The sequence below is a fragment of the Alosa sapidissima genome, chromosome 20, assembly GCF_018492685.1.
Source record: "Alosa sapidissima isolate fAloSap1 chromosome 20, fAloSap1.pri, whole genome shotgun sequence".
In the NCBI taxonomy this organism is placed as follows: domain Eukaryota; kingdom Metazoa; phylum Chordata; class Actinopteri; order Clupeiformes; family Clupeidae; genus Alosa; species Alosa sapidissima.
The window spans coordinates 25,062,093-25,084,473 of record NC_055976.1 but is presented as its reverse complement, the minus strand read 5'-3'; the positions used below and the strand labels follow the sequence as shown (position 1 = coordinate 25,084,473).

The window sequence follows — 22,381 nt, the reverse complement described above, 5'->3', positions numbered from 1 at the left end:
GTTTTTGTTTTGTTGTTTTTTTGGAGGGGGGGCTGGTAAGGAATAAACATCAATATTCCCATGAAGTGGTATGTGTGTGCGTGTGTGTGTGTGAGTGTGTGTGTGTGTGTGTGTGTGTTTGGTGGGGGGAAGGAAATGCACATGGGTGTGGGATGGAGCGGGAGGCACATGAATGAGGGACAAAAGACAGACTGTGAATGTCCATCTTCATGAAATCAACAAAAACATCCTCAGTTATCGGAAACTCAGAACTTTGCCGTCATCATGTGACTGTGGTTGCTCGTGGAGACAGGATTGTACATACTCTTCAATCGTAAACTCATTTGTCTATTTATGATCACAGAAGCAGATCCCACCAGCTTAATAACCTGGCTGCACAATTGAGAATAATGATCCATGAAATACATAATACCTTTGTAGCTCATGCAGAGAGTTTCAATTGTACCCTCGTAAAAACCAGTTGACTTGGTGTTCAACTGTTTCATAATGAAAGAAAGTCGTAAATTACAATGGGGAATTTCCACAGGCCACTCTTCATTTCCTCTGCCCGTGTCTAATGAGCTAATCATTAAAGGGGGGCATTGCAATTCTTCATGCCGATTGGCATCTAAAATGGAGGTGAATGGCACACTGAGCTTTTTCTCTTTCTCTCCCTCTCTCTGTAAAGTACAAGTATTATTTGAGTTGTTTCCACTAGAACAGCAAAACTTTTCTGGAAAATGTAATCATGTCAATGAATAGGTAGTAAAGCGTCCTGGCAAATCCTGGGACAAATCAAATAGTGATATACTGACGCAAAACAAAAGAAAGGAAACTGCTGCAGAGGGACGATAACTACTTGAAATAACACAAAGGAAAGACATTGACAGGTTTTCCTTTTATTTCAGGATAGCACTTTTATTCGATGGCTACAGCTGGCTAACAATATCAATAACTACAAGAACAGCTCTACTTGGACACTAGCGGTGCATCTTCTGGCGTTCCTACTGTACGGCCATGAACTCCAAGTTCACATGTATTCATTAAAAAAGGAAAATAAAATAAAACAATTCCGCGTTCCTTTCCAACACAGGGACGGTCAGATACAGTGAGTGGACGTAGCCTCGCTGAGAAAGTGCAAAGGGTGAAAGGTCATAAGCTTTGGCATAGAGTGGCAGCAGCACTGGAGGTGGTGGTGGTAGGGGGGGTGGGGGAGGTTGGGGTCACATAGTGGGCATTCAGTTTCCTCCGCTCCAGAGCACTGGGTGGTGCTCAATTCACAGGAAGCTTGTGGGGATCATCTGTGTCTGTGGCCAGTCGTTGCTGGGGTAACTCACTTCAAGACCATTAGTCTTCCCCACCACAGAGCATCAGAAGGGTTTTGCGGTAGTCCCCAGAAGTATCACCCTGAGAGAGAAAAGAGGAAGTGGGACTATTTTAAAATCCAATACAGGCATTTATAAATAAACAAGATTGATGCAATGACCGAGATTACTGTGTGCTGACACATGGCAATTGTGATGAAGGTCGATAAATGAATCGAACGAAAGTGGAACACCAGACGGGAGGCTGAGCTGGCTGTGACCTCATGGAGCTCTCTGGCCTTTGGTTGCGCAATCCTGTGACTGTTTTTGGGGGCTCACACGCGGACCACATTTTCATTCATAAGAAACTCGGTAAAGCAATGTGACCTTTAGGCGCAGCAAACCACGCAAACGCACAAACGCAAAGAGTGGCAGGTAGTCAAGGAAACAAGACACAACACCCAGCACACGCACAATATTGTGGTCGTTATGAGGTCAGAAATCATAACATCTAAGATGTCATAATTCATTGCCTTATCAGAAGAGTTCACCAGTAAGGTTGATTTGTTAGTGTTAGTAGAGGAAGTACTTTTATTAGAGGTGCCGAGAGAATAATTGCAGGCTTTCATGACGTCAATTGATAGTCATTCTAGAGAGTGATATTAGAAAAACTACCCAAATAAAGTCTTACAAAAATGCTAAAGTTCAATATCTATTAATGTCACAGAATTACAGCTAACATGACAAAATCCGTAATAAACATGCACTAGCAATATTATATGAAGTTTATTATTTAGTACGTGTAAAACATGTTGCATGTAGGTGCAAATTATATATTAAGAAAATAACGTTATGCTCAGGATTAATTCTCTTCAAACAAACGCCACCACAAAGTCTATAGGTTATTGAACACTTCCTGTCATATACACCAGGGTCTGATCATACGCAGGCTAACAGAGGAAGTCATGCATGCAGGGGAAATTCCTAAACAGCTGTGCTGAGTGCACCACACTGGAGCGTGTTGTTCTATCTCTTCCTCTCCAAACCAAGTAGAAGAGGATGTGTGAATCCACCATCATGGGCCATATCTGGTGCACTATACACACATCAGTGCATATCACATCACGGTGCGATAGCATATCATCATCATCATCATCATCATCATCATCATCATCACCGGCGGTGACAAGAGGGGCAAGAAGACCTCGACTTACGACGAACGCTTCTACCTGGATGAATTCATGGAGGGAGGCGTCGTGCGTCTCTTTGAACTCTTTGCGAATGTTGAAGAGGTCAATCTCACACCTGGACACCATGATGCGAATGAGAGCCCTGTCGTCAGTGCCCAAACCCTGAGGAGACATGTTTTACACGATTGGCATGACACACTGTAGTGCAGCTCAAAACATGACACAAAGTCAATAGAAAAAACACAAAGTCAATAAAAAAACACACAAGACCAAAGGCAGGCAGAATGCCTTTACCTTCATGGCTTTGTACAAACGGTCTGCTAAGTAGGAGGGCTGGTTCTTTACACTCCTCACTGAAACAAAAAGCAGAGAGGGTCACTACTTATTGACAGACATGCCCTTTCATGTTGAACATTCTCTGCTACTGATTCCTTCTAGCCATTACTGTAAGTCAAATATGGATAGCTTACCAATGGCATACATGACCTGTTTGACATCTCCTGACATATGCTTCTTGATGATTTGCTCGATGTCTTTGTTGGTGCATAGAACAAACTCCTGGAACACTGTGGGCCACACAGCAGAGCTCAGCAGTTAAAGGTGCTCACAGTGGACACTCATGCCATACAAATTCAGTGTTCAGTGTTTCATACCACATGGTTGAAGTGTGTGTGTGTGTTTGGCGTGTGTGTGTGTGTGTGTGTGTGTGTGTTTGGCGCGTGTGTGTGTGTGTGTGTGTGTGACTGTGTGCGTGTGTGCGGGCGTGTGTGTGTGTGTGTGTGTGTGTGTGTGTGTGTGTGTGCGTACGTGCGTGTGTGTGTGTGTGTGTGTGTGTGTGTGCGGCTGACTTACCTCTCTTCAGGTGACGGTAGCTCCTGGTGCACAGAATGCTCATGAACTTCACCACCATGTCATCAGACTCGTCATTACAGGCATCGGCCAGCGCCTGGCAACGACAAATATCAAACCATTTGTGTCCTCATACGGAAACAAAATCAAACCTTTATATAATATTGCTATGAGTTCAAACCTTTATATAACATTGCTATGAGTTCAAACCTTTATATAACATTGCTATGAGTTCAGCGGGAAAAAAGGCTAAACTTGAATCACATTTCACACTCACCTGTGCATCTTCATGCACTCTGTCTATATCCACAAGCCCATTCTCTCGTGCTCCCTGTGAAAATAAAACAGCACAGAGTTTACCATAGAGAGGCCGACACAACTGACGCCTCACACACAGCATACAATATGCAGAGGCTGTGCTAATGGTCAATGGTTAATGAAAAAAATGAGACTAAACATTCATACCACAACAATGTCACCTTGCTCTGTGCAATGTGGCTTTTATCTGTCGTAAATAAAGGCAATGTGTGTGTATCTGGCCCATACCTGAACTAGGGATACAAGGATCCTGCAGAAGTGGCCGGAGGTATCTGATGAGATGGCGTCTTCTAGGCTCTTCTTATAGGCTGAAAGGTATCAATTGCAATGTCAGTACTGGACCAGGGAGTATTTTCCACTATGATATGGCTATATCATTATTAATGTTATATGTATTAGAAATGGTGTCTAAAATGAAAAAACTAAAATGAAAATGAAATGAAATGGTATCTATGTCTCTAGAAATGTGTTATGTACATTTACGGTTCTGGTAAACATCTGGCACAAAGGCCTTTGATTTGAACTCCCCCCAGAGGGCAAAGAGTGTGGTGTCCATCCTTTAATTATGAAATATGTAAATAGAAAATCTGCTGTAGCCTTACATTTAGTTTGACTGTAAAAGAGAGATTTCTACACAAATATCCAAATTACTGTAGTTCATGTTAAATATTGGCGTTTAAAACATAGGACCGAACCAAAAAGAACTGGTTCAACCATCAAGGCTCCCATCCTTCATATGTGATGTGTTTGTGTGTCCCTCTGTAGCCCACCTTCCTGGTAGGCGGCACACATGGCCTGGATTTCCTCGTTGCTTCGCGTCACCAGGATCTCAATCAGAGCGTGCTCATCAGTCCCTGCTCCCTTTGGCCAGAGTGGAGAGGACACATTTCAACAGAGCAGGAAACGGGATGTCTATAGGTGCATTGACATTATGTCACCATGTATCAACTGATTTTTTATAGTTATAATAAAAAATCTAGAATCTAGAATAATATAGAAATATTAGAACTCGAAGACGTAGGTGATGTGATGTGGATAATGTGATAATAACATATTCAGTTTTTTTCTTTGTATCAAGCATCATGTCATATGATGATTACTTTTTGTCCAGTAGTGAAAGTTATATTATAGCCCAGTTATATCAAAGTGTGTGTGGGTGTGTGTGTGTGGGTGTGGGTATGTGTATGTGTGTGTGTGTGTGTGTGTGTGTGTGTGTGTGTGTGTGTGTGTGTGTGTGTGTGTGTGTGTGTGTGTGTGTGCGTGTGTATATGTATGTATGTATGTGTGTGTGTGTGTGTGTGTGTGTGTGTGTGTGGGGTTAAATGTGGTTATCTACTGTGCTTTGTGGCTGATGAGGTTGTCCATAGTTTTCCTAACTAACACATGACCTCAAAACCAAGACGCTATATGACTAGTCTTATCTCCAGTCTTCCTGCTGAGCTTCTCATGAATTTCACCAGCACCAGCACCTATACATGAGTGGCCATGCATTACATGTGCTGTTTTCTTAAGAATGGAGAGGTGTGTCAGTTCAAGAGAAGCTAGATACAACATATGCACCCCCCCCCCTCTCTCTCTCACACACACACACACACACACACACACACACACACACACACACACACACACAGACACACAAACACAGAGAGAGATAGAGAGAGAGAAAGAGAAACACACACAGACAGACAGACACACACACACAGAGAGAGAGAGAGAGAGAGAGAAAGAGAGAAAGAGAAAGAGAGAGAGACACACACACATACACACACACAGGGACACACACACACACAAACACACATGCACACACACATAGAGACAGACAGACAGACAGACACACACACACACACACACACACACACACACACACACTCATCAGCCTACCTCCATGGCTTTCTTCATCATTTTAGCATCAAACTCAGCTGGAGTCATCACCAGGCCCATGATAAGCCTACACAGGTTTTTGGACAGCTCAGATTTGAGATCAGCCATGAGATCCTGAGAGCCAAGCAGGTCAGAAACACACACAGAGGCTTAGTCACGTACTGTACACGCATTCTGGAAAGAGCTTGGTATTTGAGTCAAACATCGTAATCATTCATCTTAACAGCCTGCAGAAATAAACAGGATTTTTATCAAGCTAAGATCCTTTCCTTAACATGCTTTTCTTAATGGTTAGAAAAGATTAAATCTCTTCCCTTCTGAACCTAGTGTAGAGTAGAGGTGTCTTGATATTGGCAATGGTGTCACACATTTTCAACAAACAATTTTTCCAGGAGTTTTCAAAGACCTTTACTGACATTTTCGTATGTATAGGTATGTATGTATGTATAGGTACACAAAGCTGTGTACTTCCAGATTGGGCCTAATTATCAAATATAGATTAAATAAACTTTTTATTTTGTTTTCTATATCCTTTCAATTGGAAACTGCACCTCACTGCAAACAATTGTCCAATGAAACTGTATACCTAAAAGCGTACTATCGCCATTATAATGGAGAGACATACACAGCATATTTAGCATGTGATGACTGTGCTGAGCATCTTACCCTTCCCAGGAGAGACTTGAAGGCCTGTCTGATCGCCTGCCGCTGCTCGTTGCTCCTCTGAGCTAGGATGTTGATGATGGTGTCTTCATCTGTGCCTGATGGTCCAGGGGAAACACAGGTGCTTGGGTCACACAGTATCAAGGCCTGATCACCATCAGACTAAGCTGATGGGCTCGTAAAATGTCTGCCTACTGTCACGGATATGACTTGTGGGAGTTCACTTCCATAGTTGGAAAAATGTGAAATTGGCCTGTTATTGTCCAATCCTACGCATATGCCTCTTCCTGGTGATTAACTTCCTGTCCTTCTCTACTTTCCTGGCCAAATAAAGGCATTTCATACCACCCCCATACATGAAATAAGGTTTTTTTTTTATGTTGCTTACCAAAGCCTTTCATGGCTTTCCTGAGATCCTGTGCATCACTGGCTGGGTCGAAATCAGGAGCAGGGCGGACAGTTCCTCTGGGCTGGGTAAAGAGAGGAAGAGAGGAAGAGAGGAAGTGAGGAAGGGTCAAACACAAAGCTACTGTACACCGCTGGATCTTTCAACAACCAGGGATACAAGGTCTAGTTGGTAGCTCAGTGGCTAAGGAGCTGGGCTAGCATGCATTAGTCTGAAGAGTTGTGGGTTCAATTCCTGGCTTCCACCGTTGTGCCCCCGAGCAACGCACTTAACCCCAACTTGCTCTGGGGATAATGGCCCTTGTAATATAAGTGACATAAGGCGCTTTGGATAAATGTTGTTATAGTGGGCAGCACAGGCCGACTACAGGCCCAGGTTTAGGCTCTCCAAATTCCAAAGGGAATTACTGCGTGTTTTACTCAGGTTTAGGCTCTCCAAATAACAGGGAATTACTGCGAGTTTTACTCAGGTTTTTCTTGAGGAGTGGCATAATCATGTCCAGTGGGCAAAATGACAACGTATGATCAGTGTCCCTGACCACCTCAGACATATGTGTAAGTCCTCATGTTCTGCGGATATCAATCGGTTGGGCCATATATCTGAACAATATATCCTGACATTTGGAACTCCGAACTTAGTCGGCTCTTACACTACTCCCCACCTAGTACTTCGGGTGGACATTATGTAAATTAGCTCATGTCTGAACAAAGTGAAGAACATGTGGAGATTCTGTTCATGTGCGTATTCAACCACACAAAGATTCTGTTTATGTGCGTCAGAGTCGTTCACACATAATGTCCGCACGAAAGCATCGTATCTGAATCACCCGAAGGGTCGGACATCCGTTTGACAAGATCTGCATACAGTGCAGTGAGAACATGTCTGAAAACAGTTATTGTGTGTGCTGAACGGGAAGATGATGACTGTGTTAGTCACAAAAGACATGTTGCGTCCTGGCTGGCTCCACAATACGTCAGGTGAAATGTAGGGCCCATTTATCCTGGTCAAATGCACTGTATGAGGACACTGTAATACATCCCACGATCTAATGGTGTGATTAATTTCATGTATCGTATGTTTAAATAAAGCAAACTCTCACAAACAGCCACATGCAGCAGTATACGCGAAAACAGGCATTCACCTACACACACACACACGCACGCGCACACACACACGCACACACACACACACGCACACGCACGCACGCACACGCGCGCACGCACGCACACATACACACACACAGACACACACACACACACGCACGAACACATGCACACACACACACACGCACACACACACGCACACACACACAAACACACGCACACACACACACACACACAGACACACACACAGACATGCAAAAACTTCACTTCCGTAATCAAATTTCCGAATGTGGAGTTCCAAAGAGCAGAAGTATTAACTTAACAGAGAGACAGAAGAGACAATGGGCCGCTTTGTACGCTACGTGTGAATAGAAACATCTGCCTCTCCACATACTCTACTGTATGTAGGTGTATGTATGTTCAGTCACAGGTTTCACAGTGTCTCACACCAGATATCTAACAAAGGCTACCCCGCTGTCGAGTGGGTGGGTTCGCACACATCACCAGTTATTATCAAAGCACAAAGCGCCACCTTCTGAGAAGAGACCTTGAAAAGCTAACCGAGTTAGACAGATACGCACCCGCCAAAACAAGCTGTCTCTTTCAAACAGTGGGCCTTTGAGGCCAGGGACCAGGTGACCGATTGCAGGGGAAATGGCCCTGCAGCCTTCTTTTATGAATACAACTGTATATACAGACCGCACAAAGCTACTTTAAAGATAATCTGGAATATCTCATCCATCACCAGTTTATGACTTAACTTGCGTACATTAAAGACAAACAATACAGTGGTGGGATAAGAGGAGGCATGTTTGACTGATGCCTAGAGCTTGTTTGTTGACAAAACAAAAGTAAATGACAAATGAACTGCATTACTGTGAGATGGGTCTTGATGCTGGGAGAGGTTTGGGTTTGAGTAAATTGTTTACGTAAAAACAACATCCCGGCCAAACATGGATGCTTCAATCAATCTCTTTTTTTTATTTCTGTTATTTGAAAAAAAAAATGACATGTTGACCTTGTTTGTTTGCGTTTGAATTTCTCATCCAGGTTGAATAAAACGTCATATTCCATTCTATCCTATCTACCGCCAGAGCCACTAGTGTGATTACATATCAGCCATGAGAACTGTGCACTGCAGCAGGGCAAACATCCTCCAGAGATGCTATTGTTAAGCATGTGCTCTGATGCTATCGCAGGGCGGAGAGGTGGGTGAGTGAGTGGGTGGGGTAGCCTAGTGGTGAGTGGGTAGATCAGAGTGAACAGCACACAGAGGGCTGATATGGCAATCTGAATGTGCCAATGAGATCATACAAGTGTGTTACTGTAAGATGGGTTTACCATAAACATAGATGTGCATGCAAAAAGAAAAGTGTGTCTGAGATTGTTTTATGTGTACTGTATATCATATCTATGTATCCATTTCTGTTCTGTGTCTGGGTACATATGATTGGTAGTGTGTGTGTGTGTGTGTGTGTGTGTGTGTGTGTGTGTGTGTGTGCGCGCGTGTGTGTGTGTGTGTGTGTGTGTGTGTGTGAGTACACTCGAATGTGTTGAAAATAACAAAAAATAACAACTTTTTTAACACATCTCTATGTCCAGATAGGGAAAACACAATTTGTGTTGTTTCTAACACATTGCTTTTGTTCTACTGTGTGTACTCTCTTACAACAAATGTGTTGAAAATAACACATCTCTATGTCCGAATAGGAACAACAACAAATTTGTGTGTGTGTGTGTGTGTGTGTGTGTGTTTCTGTGTATATACCGTAATTTTAGTCATGGCACTGATTTCCCACATCTTGTATGCAATCTGGGCAGCCTCTGGGAAGAACTCTCCAGCTATGCTACAGAAGAGAAGAGAAAAGGAGAAGAGAAGAAAAGAGAAGAGAGGAGAAGAAACAAGAGAAGAGAAGAGAAGAGAGGAGAAGAGAGGAGAAGAAACAAGAGAAGAGAAGAGAGGAGAGGAGAGGAGAAGAAACAAGAGAAGAGAAGAGAAGAGAGGAGAAGAGAGGAGAAGAAACAAGAGAAGAGAAGAGAGGAGAAGATAAGAGAAGAGAAGAGAAGAGAAAGAGAAGAGAAGAGAAGAGAAGAGAAAGATTATTATCATCATTCTGTCTAGTATCGTCATTAGGCATTCAGTGTTTTTCAACGACACCTGGTGAAAAGCACTTTTACTGTTAATTTCAAATTGTCAGTTTTAACAGGCTCCTGAACACTTCAGAGCCCCGCTTACAGTAATATGTAACATAACATAATGATGATAGGCCACAAGCGTGCCACTGTTATACAAAACCAAACATATTTTAATTTCTCTGTTTTTTATTTTCCAGGGTTGGTTTTTAGATGGTTTTTCACCAGGGACCCATGGTCATATTTGAGATATGATCATATTGGTGATATCTGAGATATGATCATGAGGCTTAGAAAGTCCCAAAAAGGGTGTTCCCTCCTGTGGGATATTTCCCTCTAACCGGTCCAAACACTTCGCCCGAATTCAAACAAGTCGCCCAAATTCAAAAGAATGGCTGTGCCTTACTAACAGCGTCATGATTGTTTATGTCACATTAGAAGTATGAAATAACCAAATGCAAGGTTATTTCTCTGCAGTAAATTATTTGCTGTATTCTGTTATAATTGTGGTGGTTTTACCCCCAGAGTAATTGATAATGTCTTTTATCCTTACAGATTTTCAAAGGTCTGTGAAGATTAAAATGAAGCTTTGTATAACTGAGTAAAGACATTATATTTCCCACATCAACAGTACCAGCCATGAGACAGTCAAAGAAGAAATATGGTATGATGAAGCCAATGTCTCCACCTGCTGTTTGGCAACAGTCTCTACGGCTTGCATTGTACATTTGCATTCAAAGCATTCAAAGCATTCAAAGCATTGAAAACAAGACTTCCACACTGTGCTTGTAGTTTTGTTCGTTTTGTTTGACAGTCAAGAAACGTACTCATCGTCTCCTCCGCACAGTTTCAGAAGAGTGCGCTTATATTCCCCAGACGTGTCATCCTATAGGGCAAACGAATTTACATACATTATATACACCATATACATTATTACACCTGTATGTTTTTTTCAAAGCAGCCAATTGCTTGGAAGAGGCTGCAGCACCTGTTAGTGATAACTATGAGAATGAACATGATCATCATCACAATAACTACTACCAGCTCCATGAACTAGAATTGGTTGAAACTAATTCTGGCCATGCAGTTGCTAATTGCAGAGGGCTTTTTTCTAACGCATTACATGTACATGCATCCAAACAATACAAATGCCTATATGAAATAAAGTATAAATCTCAAAAGCTTTTTTTCACATGGGATAAATGCATCCAAAAAATGTAAACCTGGATCATGTGGTGCAAGGATTTCTCATAGCGCAGACGGAAGCATTCCCTTATATCCAGCATGTCGGTTTCAGCCCGGGACACCATGATACGGATGAGCGTGTTATCAGCTGTGCCCAGACCCTGCAGAGATAGCACCACGCAAGCTCATCAGTACTGTGGGTATGTGAAAATACAGACAACTCTGGCGATACCATACCATATGTAATGCATGTGTAGCCTACATACACATAAGTACAAACATACATACATACATACATACATACATACATACATACACATACTGTAAATACATATATGTTTATGTCTATGGTATTTAGCAGACACATTAGTCCAAATGACAATCAATAAACATTAAAACAACAGTTTGGTTTTAAGGAAAATCTCAAATTTTAAAGTAAAATATCAATATTGTTAATAGACTAAATTTAACAAAATATGATATCAACAACATAAAATATACAAACCACAACTGTAAGGAACATATACCGTAAATACACTACCGGTCAAAAGTTTGGGGTCACTTAGAAATTTCCATTCGACTCCATTATAGATAGAATACCAGCTGAGGTCAGTTGCATTGTTTTTTTAATCAGGGCAGCAGTTTTCAGATTACATTATGTGCTTACATAATTGCAAAAGGGTTCTCGACTGTTGTAGAAAGAAATGGCTGATCTTTAATGCAACATACAGTATACGTTGCCTGTATCAGCAACCATTCATCCGATGTTCCAAAGGGACATTCTGTTTACTAACCTGATATCATTTTAAAAGGAAACATTGGAAACATTGGACAACCCTTTTTCAATCATGTACATACATACATACAATAACACACCACATATAACTCACCTTCATGGATTTGTAGAGACGCCTGGCAAAGAACATGGGCACACTCCTAATGCACTGAACTGCATAAGAACAAAGAGAAGAGAAGACTTTCATTAATCTCACAAAATCACCACAGGGCCAGAGTCATGTTTCGTGATTAAGACATACCAACAGCCAGCATTAGTCTTTCAAAATCCCCTGAGAGTTCGCTCTTGATGCTGTCCTCAATAGACTTCTCTGCAATCTTCTGATACTCATCAAAAACTGCATACAAAAATAAGCAAACAAACAAAAAACAGAAAAATCTTCATTAGAGAATCATGACTGTGACACTGACATACTAAACCAAATGTAACACCACACTTGTAATGATAAAGTGGAGACTTAATCCTAAATGTGTAACACAGAATGCAGGGTCAGGGCCACAGAGAGGTCTTGGCCTCAGTGAGAGATTTCACAATTATGTGCCAATTAGTCTCACACACACACACACACACACACACACACACACACACACACACACACACACACACACCAGGCTTGTGCAAAATTCCAGAATTGAATTGAAACTGGCTCTTAAATTCCAATTCAATTCTTGAATTTCACATTGCATTTCAATTGAGGTAGCAAACAGGAAGCAGAATTGCAATTCGAATTGTGCACAACCCTGACACACACACACACACACACACACACACACACACATTGTACATACACACAAACAGACAGACACATGCCCATCACACACACACACACACACACACACACACACACTTACCCAGCCTGAGGTGGGTGACGCTGCGGTTTCCCAGCAGCATGATGAATATGGACTCATCGGTGCCCCACTGCTCTTCTCCTGCAGCGAACAGGGCCTACAGCCACCAGGGGGCGATACTCAGCTCACACCACACACAGACACAAGCCTTCACACAGCTCACTGGCCACAAGCCACATGTCTAGGTTTGCTTAAGGCAATGTGCCCGCAGGCTGGATTAATGGCACTGGTTCTAATATTAGACAAATGTGTTCTAGGTGTGTTATAGTGTTCTAGAACTTTGAGAAATTCTGTCAAAATCCTGGCAAAATGTCACTGATTGTAAAGGCTGAGGTTCACACTTGTGCAAATTATACAAAAACAGACATTAAAAAGGACAAAGTGTGGTCATAAGAGGAAAACAGTGCCCAGAGATGATGTGCTTTTACTACGGGAAAGTAAAAAAGTGATGCACTTAAGTAGGCTTAGAACACCACGTGTCCACCTCCAGATGTTAAGGAAAGAGGTGTAGAGAGATCCTTTATTCCCCTGTTGTCACAGAACTACAAACTTGCTTCAATAAATTTGCACAAGGGTTTTATTAAATTAGCGTGAGAGATGTAAAATAAAAGACAGCCTGTTCCACACTGAGACGTGGGTTCACTTTAGAGCTTAGTAGATGTTCATGTACAGCATAGTCTAGTTCACACACCTGTGCGTCCTCTTCCACTAGGTCCTCATGCACAACACCTTCTTCTTCTCTGGTCCCCTGGCAAAGCAAACCAAACGTTACGGTTAGCTACTCAGAGTGACACACTGGACTGATGATTGACATCAGCCGATGTGTATAGCATGTTGCAATCACACTCAGATCTACAGCTCAGCAGCCAGAGGCAATACTAAGGAAAGCACGAGGCCCTGGGAAATTACTCTCAACTCCAACATCAGAAGCATGAGGTGCAACATACTGGAATCGTTATGGTCATTAATCACACAGACACTAAAATACAGCTAGGTGTTTTATAATGCACAGTAGATACAGTACACCATAACATAGGTTATATATCCTTATATATCCTTATATCCTATTATATATCCTACTACACTCTATTTATATAATGTCTGATATGTGATGTTTTCACCCATGTTTGCTTGTTTGTTTGTTAGTCGGTGGCTTGATTGTCATTAAAATTGGAAGAAAGGTGGAAAGTGGAAAGAAGAACCTATTGCCTTCTGTAGATCCGGCTCATGGGGCACCGGAGCAAATTTTGTTTCTCTCTCACTAATGTTGCAAGATACAGCAGTCGCAGTCTTATTCAACTGACCACAAACCACAGAGTATTTATCGAAAATGACCATCAACACCCAACAAGCTTTTATGTGACAACCTATTTTTTACTGAACGAGGGCGCCAACTTTTACTTCCACTGCACCACCCTTCTAGCCACCACATGTGTCACACTAACCTGGAGTAAAACAACCAGCATCTTCTTAAAGTGTCCTGAAGTGTCGCCAATAACATCCTCCTCAAGGTCTCTGCCATAGGCTGCAAACAAATAAACACATGTCCATGAAATAAAACTCCATTACCCATAATGCCTTGGCTTAAACCTTCCACATGCTCTTTTTCATGGGGGACAATTCTCACCATCGTTATAGGCCTCCCTCATAGCATGTGTCTGCTCATTGGTTCTGGAGGCGAGGATCTCAATCAAGCATTTCTCATCCGTTCCTGCGCCCTTGTGGAGAACACAGACAAGGTCAAACTCTTCTTGTATATACATTTGCCATCATAATATCTCAGTGTTTGTTCTAAAAACCCCACTCATTGCTGAAGCAAGTAGGCTAAAGAGCAGACTGACTATATCTGTATACACAAAATTATACACACAGCGCCTACACTCAGCCAACTGAGCCTATCTAAACAACCATGCACTGAACTTTCCAAGACCCCAAACTTACCGCGCTCTGAAGCCAGCATTGAAAGCATAGAGACACAAGGACAACAAGCGAGGAGACACAGTGAGGAAAGGACAGTGAATGCCAACACATATAAAAAGCACCACGTGAAAAGCAAGTTGAGAAGTAATACAAGTAAAGACATCACAAACATCTGGACACTGCATGAGAGGTACATATATACACATGGCATGAAAAATGCAGGACTATGTTTAGATAAACGGTAAGACAATCATTTTTCTCAAATGGTATATGAAATATAAACATTGCAAGTCATGCTGCCAAACCAATGCATGTGAGCAAAGCTGTATGTATTAGTAAAGCTTTCGGAATGGAGGGTTGTTGAGCTGTTTGCAGCTAAAAGGGTGCTTGGCTTGTCTCCCTTCTTCGTTATGACACTCTTGTCTTTACCTTAATGGCGTCTTTGATCTCTTTGGCATCGTGATACGCTGGAAGTCTCATCAGTGCGATGATCAGGCGCTCAAACTTCCCAGTCAGCTCATATTTCAGATCATCTATCAGGTCCTGAAAGAGAGACATTGTTGTATCCATGCATAGCTCACAGTCCTTGGTATTTGTCAATGTCATCGTATGCTGACTCGGTTGTGGTGAGTGGGCTTTGGAATTTTCCTCCATTCTATTGTTTTGTCTGCGGAATTCTTAGGTCAGGATTCTAGAAACGATCCTGGGTAACACATTGTCCTCTCTACGTGTTTTGTGGTATCGAATACCTTTCCATATAGAGATTTGTAAGATGCTCGAATCTCTTGTCTCTGGGCATTGCTTCTGGAAGCGATCAGATCCAAAATGGCTTCCTTGTCACTGCCTGTGGTAGACAAGAACATAGGTCACCAGAGCATACGAGCACCTTTCTAGCTATACAGTCAAATGTACAGTATTTAAGCAGCACTGTGCAGACATATAGGAGCATAATAAACAGGCATATACAGTAGGAGCATAATAGGATCAGCCCCATATTTACATCTACCCACCAAGCCCTTTCATATAGGATCAGCCCCATATCTACCCACCAAGGCCTTTTATATAGGATCAGCCCCATATTTACATCTACCCACCAAGGCCTTTCATATAGGATCAGCCCCATATTTACATCTACCCACCAAGGCCTTTCATATAGGATCAGCCCCATATATACATCTACCCACCAAGGCCTTTTATATAGGATCAGCCCCATATTTACATCTACCCACCAAGGCCTTTCATATAGGATCAGCCCCATATTTACATCTACCCACCAAGGCCTTTCATATAGGATCAGCCCCATATCTACCCACCAAGGCCTTTCATATAGGATCAGCCCCATATTTACTCACCAAAGCCTTTCATTGCATTGTACAGGGCCTCTGCATCACTGTTGGCATCAAAGCCAGGGTCATCAAAAACGGTGCCTCTGAATCCCTATAAGAGATATGACAGTGCTCATTAACTTGCATTATCTATCACAACTGATTATATACTCTCAAACATGACAATCTTATGAAATTCAAATGTCCTGAAGGAAACAAAAGTAAGTAGTTCTACTCTCTAGAGAAACTGGTTCCAAATGTCGGGCTTTCAAAACAGGCACCTACAAGAGATACTGTAGGGGACACTGACCTCTCACATATGCAGATATGCAGATTCTGTGATGTTAAAGGACAAATCCGGTCATTTTTCACATAGATCTCCGCTACACTCTGGGGGCATGAACATGGGGGCTCACATACATGCAGCCAGAGTGTAGCGCTGTAGCTGCTTTAGCTGTTGGAGCTAACAACTCGAGCTGGTAAAACCGATTGTTTTCTTTTTTTTTTTTGTACCGACAGTACTAGCTGACCTAAAAAAAACGGAGATCTATGTGAAAAAAAATGCTGGGATTTCTCCTTTAATTAAACTGTATTTTATTGCAGATATTCTGCCCACACATGCATTGTTTACTGGCCTTCTCCAGAATCTCCTCTGCAGTTTAATATCAAGACATGTGTGAACCTCACAGAGTTAAAGTTAGACACCAAACAAAGATAGATAAATAGATAGATACTTTATTGATCCCCAAGGGGAAATTCAAGATGTCCCCTGCGCATTAGACAGTGGCTCCATACAGCCATGTTTGAGACTGGGAGGGAGAGGGAGAGGGAGAGGGAGAGGGAGAGAGAGAGAAAGAGATAGAGAGAGAGAAAGAGAGAGAGAAAGACAGACAGAGAGGGGGCAGGGTCTGAGAGACTGTGGAGGGCAGTCTGGAAGGCCTGCATGAGAACTGACAGACAGACAGCTGACACCTGTCTCCGTCGGCTACAGCTGCCCTAGCGTTGTGTTTATGTATGAGAGAGAGAAAGAAAGAGAGAGAGAGAGAAAGAGAGAGAGAGAGAGAGAGAAACAGAGACAGACAGGGAGAGAGAGAGAGAGAGAGAGAGAATGCAGTGAAATAAACATGAAGTGACAGAGAGGGAGAGCTCGAGAGGAATGGTCAGACGACAGCCTTCCCCTCGCGTGTTACATAACCAGTACATACATTTACTGTATGTCATGGAGTCTGTGTGTGTGTGTGTGTGTGTGTGTGTGGGGGGGGGGGGGGGGGGCAGTGTTTGAGGCGGGGAAAGAAGTAAAGTGCATGAGCATATGTGGTTGTGTGTGTGTGTGTGTGTGTGTGTGTGTGTGTGTGTGTGTGTGTGTGTGTGTGTGTGTGTTGGGAGGTGGGGTTAAATGGTGTCACCTTACTAGCATAACTCCCCCTCTTTGTTCAGTAACTTCAGCAGGGCTTCTGAGACTGTGCAACATACCCGCAACCTACTACGCAACCTACTACGCAACCTATGGGGCCTCTGTTCCATTCACTCTCTCCTGTCCCTGTCCCCACATTACTGCATACAGGCACACAGCCATACAGGCACACAGCCTGCTCCCCACATTACTGCATACAGGCACACAGCCAACGTCCTCCTTAACAGGCCTTCCTGCACATGCTCAGATGCTCACCAGGGCGACCATCACTCAGGAGGACAGCTGTAAGGCTGAACAACGCCCCGGCAACAGGCCCCTAGCAACTGGCATAACTCAAAGTAAACATTTGGAAGGATCACTGTACATAAAGATGCATATGCAGGGCGTAACACTATGAAACTGTTAAAATAGGGGAACTGATTTATCATAACAGATGTTACTCATGTTTGCATTTCTGTTTTTCAACACGAAAACGAACATCAACATTACATTATTTCTCATTTCTGTTTCGTTTCATCGGCCCTGACAATCATTGGACACCACATCTTATTACAAAACTATGAAACATAGTTTGTTTTGTTCAAGTGCTAACCTTCTTTTACTCTGAATTCCTTTGTTAAGTCTTATTATTAGTTTCTCTTAACTTCTCTTCTGCTGGTTTAGGCCTACATTTAAATCCCATCCCATTACAATGAGGACTTATCATTTTACGTGAGTCTCACTGCCCTAGGTCATAGCCCTAGGTCATAACCCTGAAGTATTGATATCCTACACTTCTTACTGGACAATGAGTGGACGACAGCCCCCTGTGCCTCACAATGGCCTCTTCTCCCTCGTTGTTGTGTACGCTCTCCACACACCATGATTATTTAATGACATGTCATACAGTATACTATAGCTCCCTCATCCTTGGCATTGCTGTGTCACGTCATGTGGGTGGGTCTGTTGAGGGGAGGGGGAAGGAAACTCTCACCATGGTCGCTTGATCTGAAGTTGTTGTCCGGGAATGATGTGCTGCTCTTGATCCTGGAAAGAGAGTGGAGAGTTTTCTAAAAACCGGATGTTTTTTTTCCATGTAATAATCAACAGTTCATTAAAATGAAGTCTGCCTCTTCCTTAATATGCACAAACATAAAGGGGATAGCCGAGAGGTCATTGCAAGTTATTTGAACTGTGTGATCTAGTTTCTGTCCATTCAGCCAACTGTTTGACATGTTCCACAAAGGAATGCTATGCTACTAAGACTAACAAGCATTGCAATGAAGTGAGACAGAAATGTAGCCCACTCAATCTACTCCCAAGCAAGCATGTGTCTGTATCATCTGCATGCCCACACGAAGCAGGCCTGTGTTAGTTAAAGAACAGCATTTCCATCTCTGCCCCACTCCTGACCCACACTCAGTCATCCCAAGATGACACGTTAGTGGAAAGCAACGTTGGCCACAAGCCTCACCATCCAAAACCACGTCCACGTTACTCGACATTTTAGGAACTCCCGCCCGAAGTCTCACACTACTCTCTTTCACACCGGCAATTTCAGCATGGAACAAATTAAGGCTTATTTAATAAGGACTCAAATTTACTTTCCCCAAAAGTTCAATCCTCGTGCTGTCCACATTATGTGGCTGTGTGTAACGTTCCAGTCTAAAGCCCTATTTGCAACCAACCATAGAGAGAAATGTAGCACTAGCATGAACTAGTATGAAAAACCAATGTATAGCCTCTGTGCAGCTCTTTCAGTCACCTGGTCTATTTCTAGTCTGAATATCACTTGGTATGTGCAAGCAACACATCCAAAAAAACATTACTTTGAACTGATCTAAAGGCACAGAAGGTCAGGATTGTCTTAGGCCAACATGTACAGTAAGTGAAAGTGATATTAAAACAAAGGCATACATATCAGACTGCAGCAGATGCAGCAGCATCACACAGAGAAACATGACTTAAGACTGAAACTGAAATGTACTCTACAAACTGTGATTTGTGACACAATGACTGAATGATTGAATAAAGAATGACACAAAACATGCCCTCAACTTTTAGAAAAGTATTTTCAGCCTTATTTTTGGACAGCTGGGTCTGTGCAGAGAACGTGCAGGACTGAATTGGGGTGAAGGACTTCTCTGCCACACCCAGTGCTGATCTCAGGAGATCTAGACCCCCTTTTCTTTTCTATTAAATCAACAGCAGTACAATGTAGCACATCTTGCTTTAATAGCAACTGCCCTGCCACTATACCATCAAAAAGTCAGTCATAACAATGACATGATTTCATTCTCTATTAAGTCTAAAATGTATCAAAAAGGGTTTATATTTGTTAACAAAATTACAACTTTAACAAGGCTACAGAGTATGTTTAGCATTTCCAAAGCTAGGCCACATTTTGACATAGGCTACTGTACATTTTATAACCTCTGCATACATTGTTAAAATCACGACTTCAAATAAGAACGTTACAGAAGTAGGTTACATGTAAAACATCGCGACATATATTCCTACCTTTTTAACTTTTTGCGTCTCAGAAGACACAGCTTATAACGGTCTGGTCTGCCCTTACTCCTTGCAGCTGAGAATATCCACGGGGATATCAGTGGTTCGCCGGTAGGTGTCTGACGTAATACATGCGGTGGACGTTGCGTTGTGTCCACCCTATGCTTACCAGTTTACCGGTAGTCATATGGTCTCTCGCAAGCAGCGTTACTTACCAGACGATCTCGTGGGCTAATAATGATAGAGAATCATGTGCTGAATTATCACCTTTTTAACCGGAACCTGTGAAGGTTATGCTTATGCCATGATGGAAGCTCCCTCTCAGCACTTCTGCGTTGCTCGCTGAGCACTCTGGAGACTGTAGCCTAGTCCAGAATGGATTTTTGCTGTCACAGTCGGGTTGTGCTTCTGCTCAAAAGGCTGCTGAATTATCTCAGACTTATGATAGTGCATTATTTATTAGTAATGAAAATAATTATTTAAGACGCTATTTAGCTATATGACAGCTCAAGTAACCGGATAGCCTCAATTATATTCTTTCAATCAACATCTTATATGAAATAATGCATTGGCTGTATAGGCCTACTAAGTTGCATCTCTATTCAGAGCTAGTCCTACTGCTTTAATTAAGTTACAGTATCACCTGGTCTTTTTTATTTTTAAGAAATAAAATAATGAATATTATTGTTAATTAAAATAATTATTAATGTGATGTTAGGTTCCCCAAATAACTTAATAAATAAACTATTAGGGTTAACTGTTGTTAAAAATCAATTCTGTCATTTACATCACATCAATTAACAACTGCATAAAAATAAGCAAATCTAACCTCTGAATTTCTTTTCAAAGTGCACCAGATTAATGCATTTAAATGTTAAAATATACACAACGGGGAGCATGCCCCAGGTCTAGTGACACCCCTGGTACAAATCAATATGGGGGCTATTTTGATTTTTGACACAGAGGTGACCAAGAAACTAGCAATTCTTGTCCAAAAAAGTATTGCTACACCACGATACTCAATATGTTGTCCCAACGATGAGTCATTTCCCCCCATTGCACCGGCGCTGGATTTCAAGGTTCCCCCACCTGCCAAATCCCACTTTAACCACTACGTGTATGTGTGTGTGTGTGTGTGTGTGTGTGTGTGTGTGTGTGTTTGAGTCTGTCACCATGAACCTCGGAGGTCTGTGTGTTTACAGAGACAGGCTGAGGGTGAAAGGCTGAGGGTGAAAGCCTTGATGACTAAAACAGTTAGTCTGGGACAGAGCAGAACTGAGAGCAGGCGTGTGATCTGAGAGCAGGAGTGTGATCTGAGAGCAGGAGTCTGATCTGAGAGGTAGAGAGCAGGAGTGTGATCTGAGAGCAGGAGTGTGAGAGGTAGTGGGTGTTGGAGGAGTGTGTGGGCGAGTTGCAGTGAGGAAGGGTCGCATGCTTGCTTTGACATGACCGCCAGTAATGGCACTATTTCTGTCCCACAGAGCAGCTATTCCGGTAAGGCGGTGAGGAATGTTGAACTGGAGCTGTGTGAGTGTGTGTGCATGCGAGCGCGCGTGTGTTTGTGTGTGTGTGTGTGTGTGTGTGAGAGAGAGAAAGAAAGAGAGAGAGAGCCTACAGATAGTTCAAACATGACTATATTCCAAAGCCAGTGACCACAACTTCCAGATATGGCAGTTTGTACTTTATTTGGAGTTCACCCACTTGCTAGTACTCTTAACACTACCGTCATTTCTGTTCACAATGCATAAAAATATGAGCATGAGTCATTGTGGTGTTATGATAATACAAGTATGAGTTCACAAGTTTAGCACACATTTAAATAAAATAGCCCAAGGTAAAGATATGAATTAGGAGTACGTCTCCCTGAGCTCTGAATAAAAAGAAAATGCTATAATTACAAGTTACACTAGTCACACTATGATACAACAGAGTTCAAACATTCATTGTCATTTGGCAGTTGCTCCCAAGGAACCCTCTGATGTCATGTCTCAGGACTTCATGTATGGGACAGAGGAAAGGTTGTTCTACTTCGCCCTCTACTGTTGCAAGATACAATTACACTCTTACATAAAATCAACAAAAATCTTTGCTTTGTTTCTTGTCTTACACATTTTACATCCAAAATACACAACCACACAATTAGCACGACTGACAACCAAAGACAGATTTATGCCTCTATGACTTCTCCTGACAGGTTGTGAGATGGCGTTCTTCATTCTACTGTAATGCATTTTTGACATTCAGCATGGGATTTGCTTCCACAGATTTCCCCCTGTGCTTGGCTTTGCAATAATGACCACATTATGGGCCCAACTGAAAAGTGGAGTGAGAAAGGCTACTTTGTCGCTAATTCCCCAGAGTGGGAGGGTCAAACAGGCCACTCTTGTATATATTGTCGTAAAAATCACTTCGCCGTATCAGAGTAAACTGGAGGGAATATATTTCCCCAGATCTACAGCTGCCAGCGCTGTTGCAATTAGTTATTTTGGAATGCACAAAAAGGTAAGAGCAAGAAATATTTATTTATTTAGGCTACAAACAGTTGATGTTTTATCAGCATGCAAAAGTGCCTTCACA

At 42.3% G+C, this 22,381-nt stretch overlaps 1 protein-coding gene across 3 annotated transcripts; it reads right to left on the bottom strand.

The window, feature by feature from the left end:
* Positions 1–858: 858 nt before the first annotated feature.
* anxa6 (annexin A6) lies at positions 859–20,021 on the bottom strand. Of its 3 annotated transcripts, none has more exons than XM_042074777.1 (25): positions 19,814–20,021; positions 18,288–18,340; positions 15,928–16,012; positions 15,325–15,419; positions 15,005–15,118; positions 14,283–14,373; positions 14,101–14,180; positions 13,347–13,403; positions 12,659–12,752; positions 12,049–12,144; positions 11,902–11,960; positions 11,050–11,172; positions 10,654–10,712; positions 9,462–9,540; positions 6,573–6,654; positions 6,188–6,282; positions 5,522–5,635; positions 4,411–4,501; positions 3,869–3,948; positions 3,600–3,653; positions 3,326–3,419; positions 2,944–3,039; positions 2,768–2,826; positions 2,498–2,635; positions 859–1,386 (listed from the first exon to the last, which is right to left on the bottom strand). In XM_042074777.1, exons 2-25 carry the CDS (start codon positions 18,288–18,290, stop codon positions 1,327–1,329), a joined length of 1,998 nt encoding a protein of 665 aa, XP_041930711.1. In that variant the 5' UTR covers positions 18,291–18,340; positions 19,814–20,021; the 3' UTR covers positions 859–1,326. The 3 variants fall into 3 exon arrangements, with proteins under 3 accessions (XP_041930711.1, XP_041930713.1, XP_041930712.1); XM_042074779.1 differs by having other exon boundaries at positions 2,513–2,635; XM_042074778.1 differs by lacking the exon at positions 19,814–20,021 and adding an exon at positions 19,352–19,446.
* Positions 20,022–22,381: the final 2,360 nt, after the last annotated feature.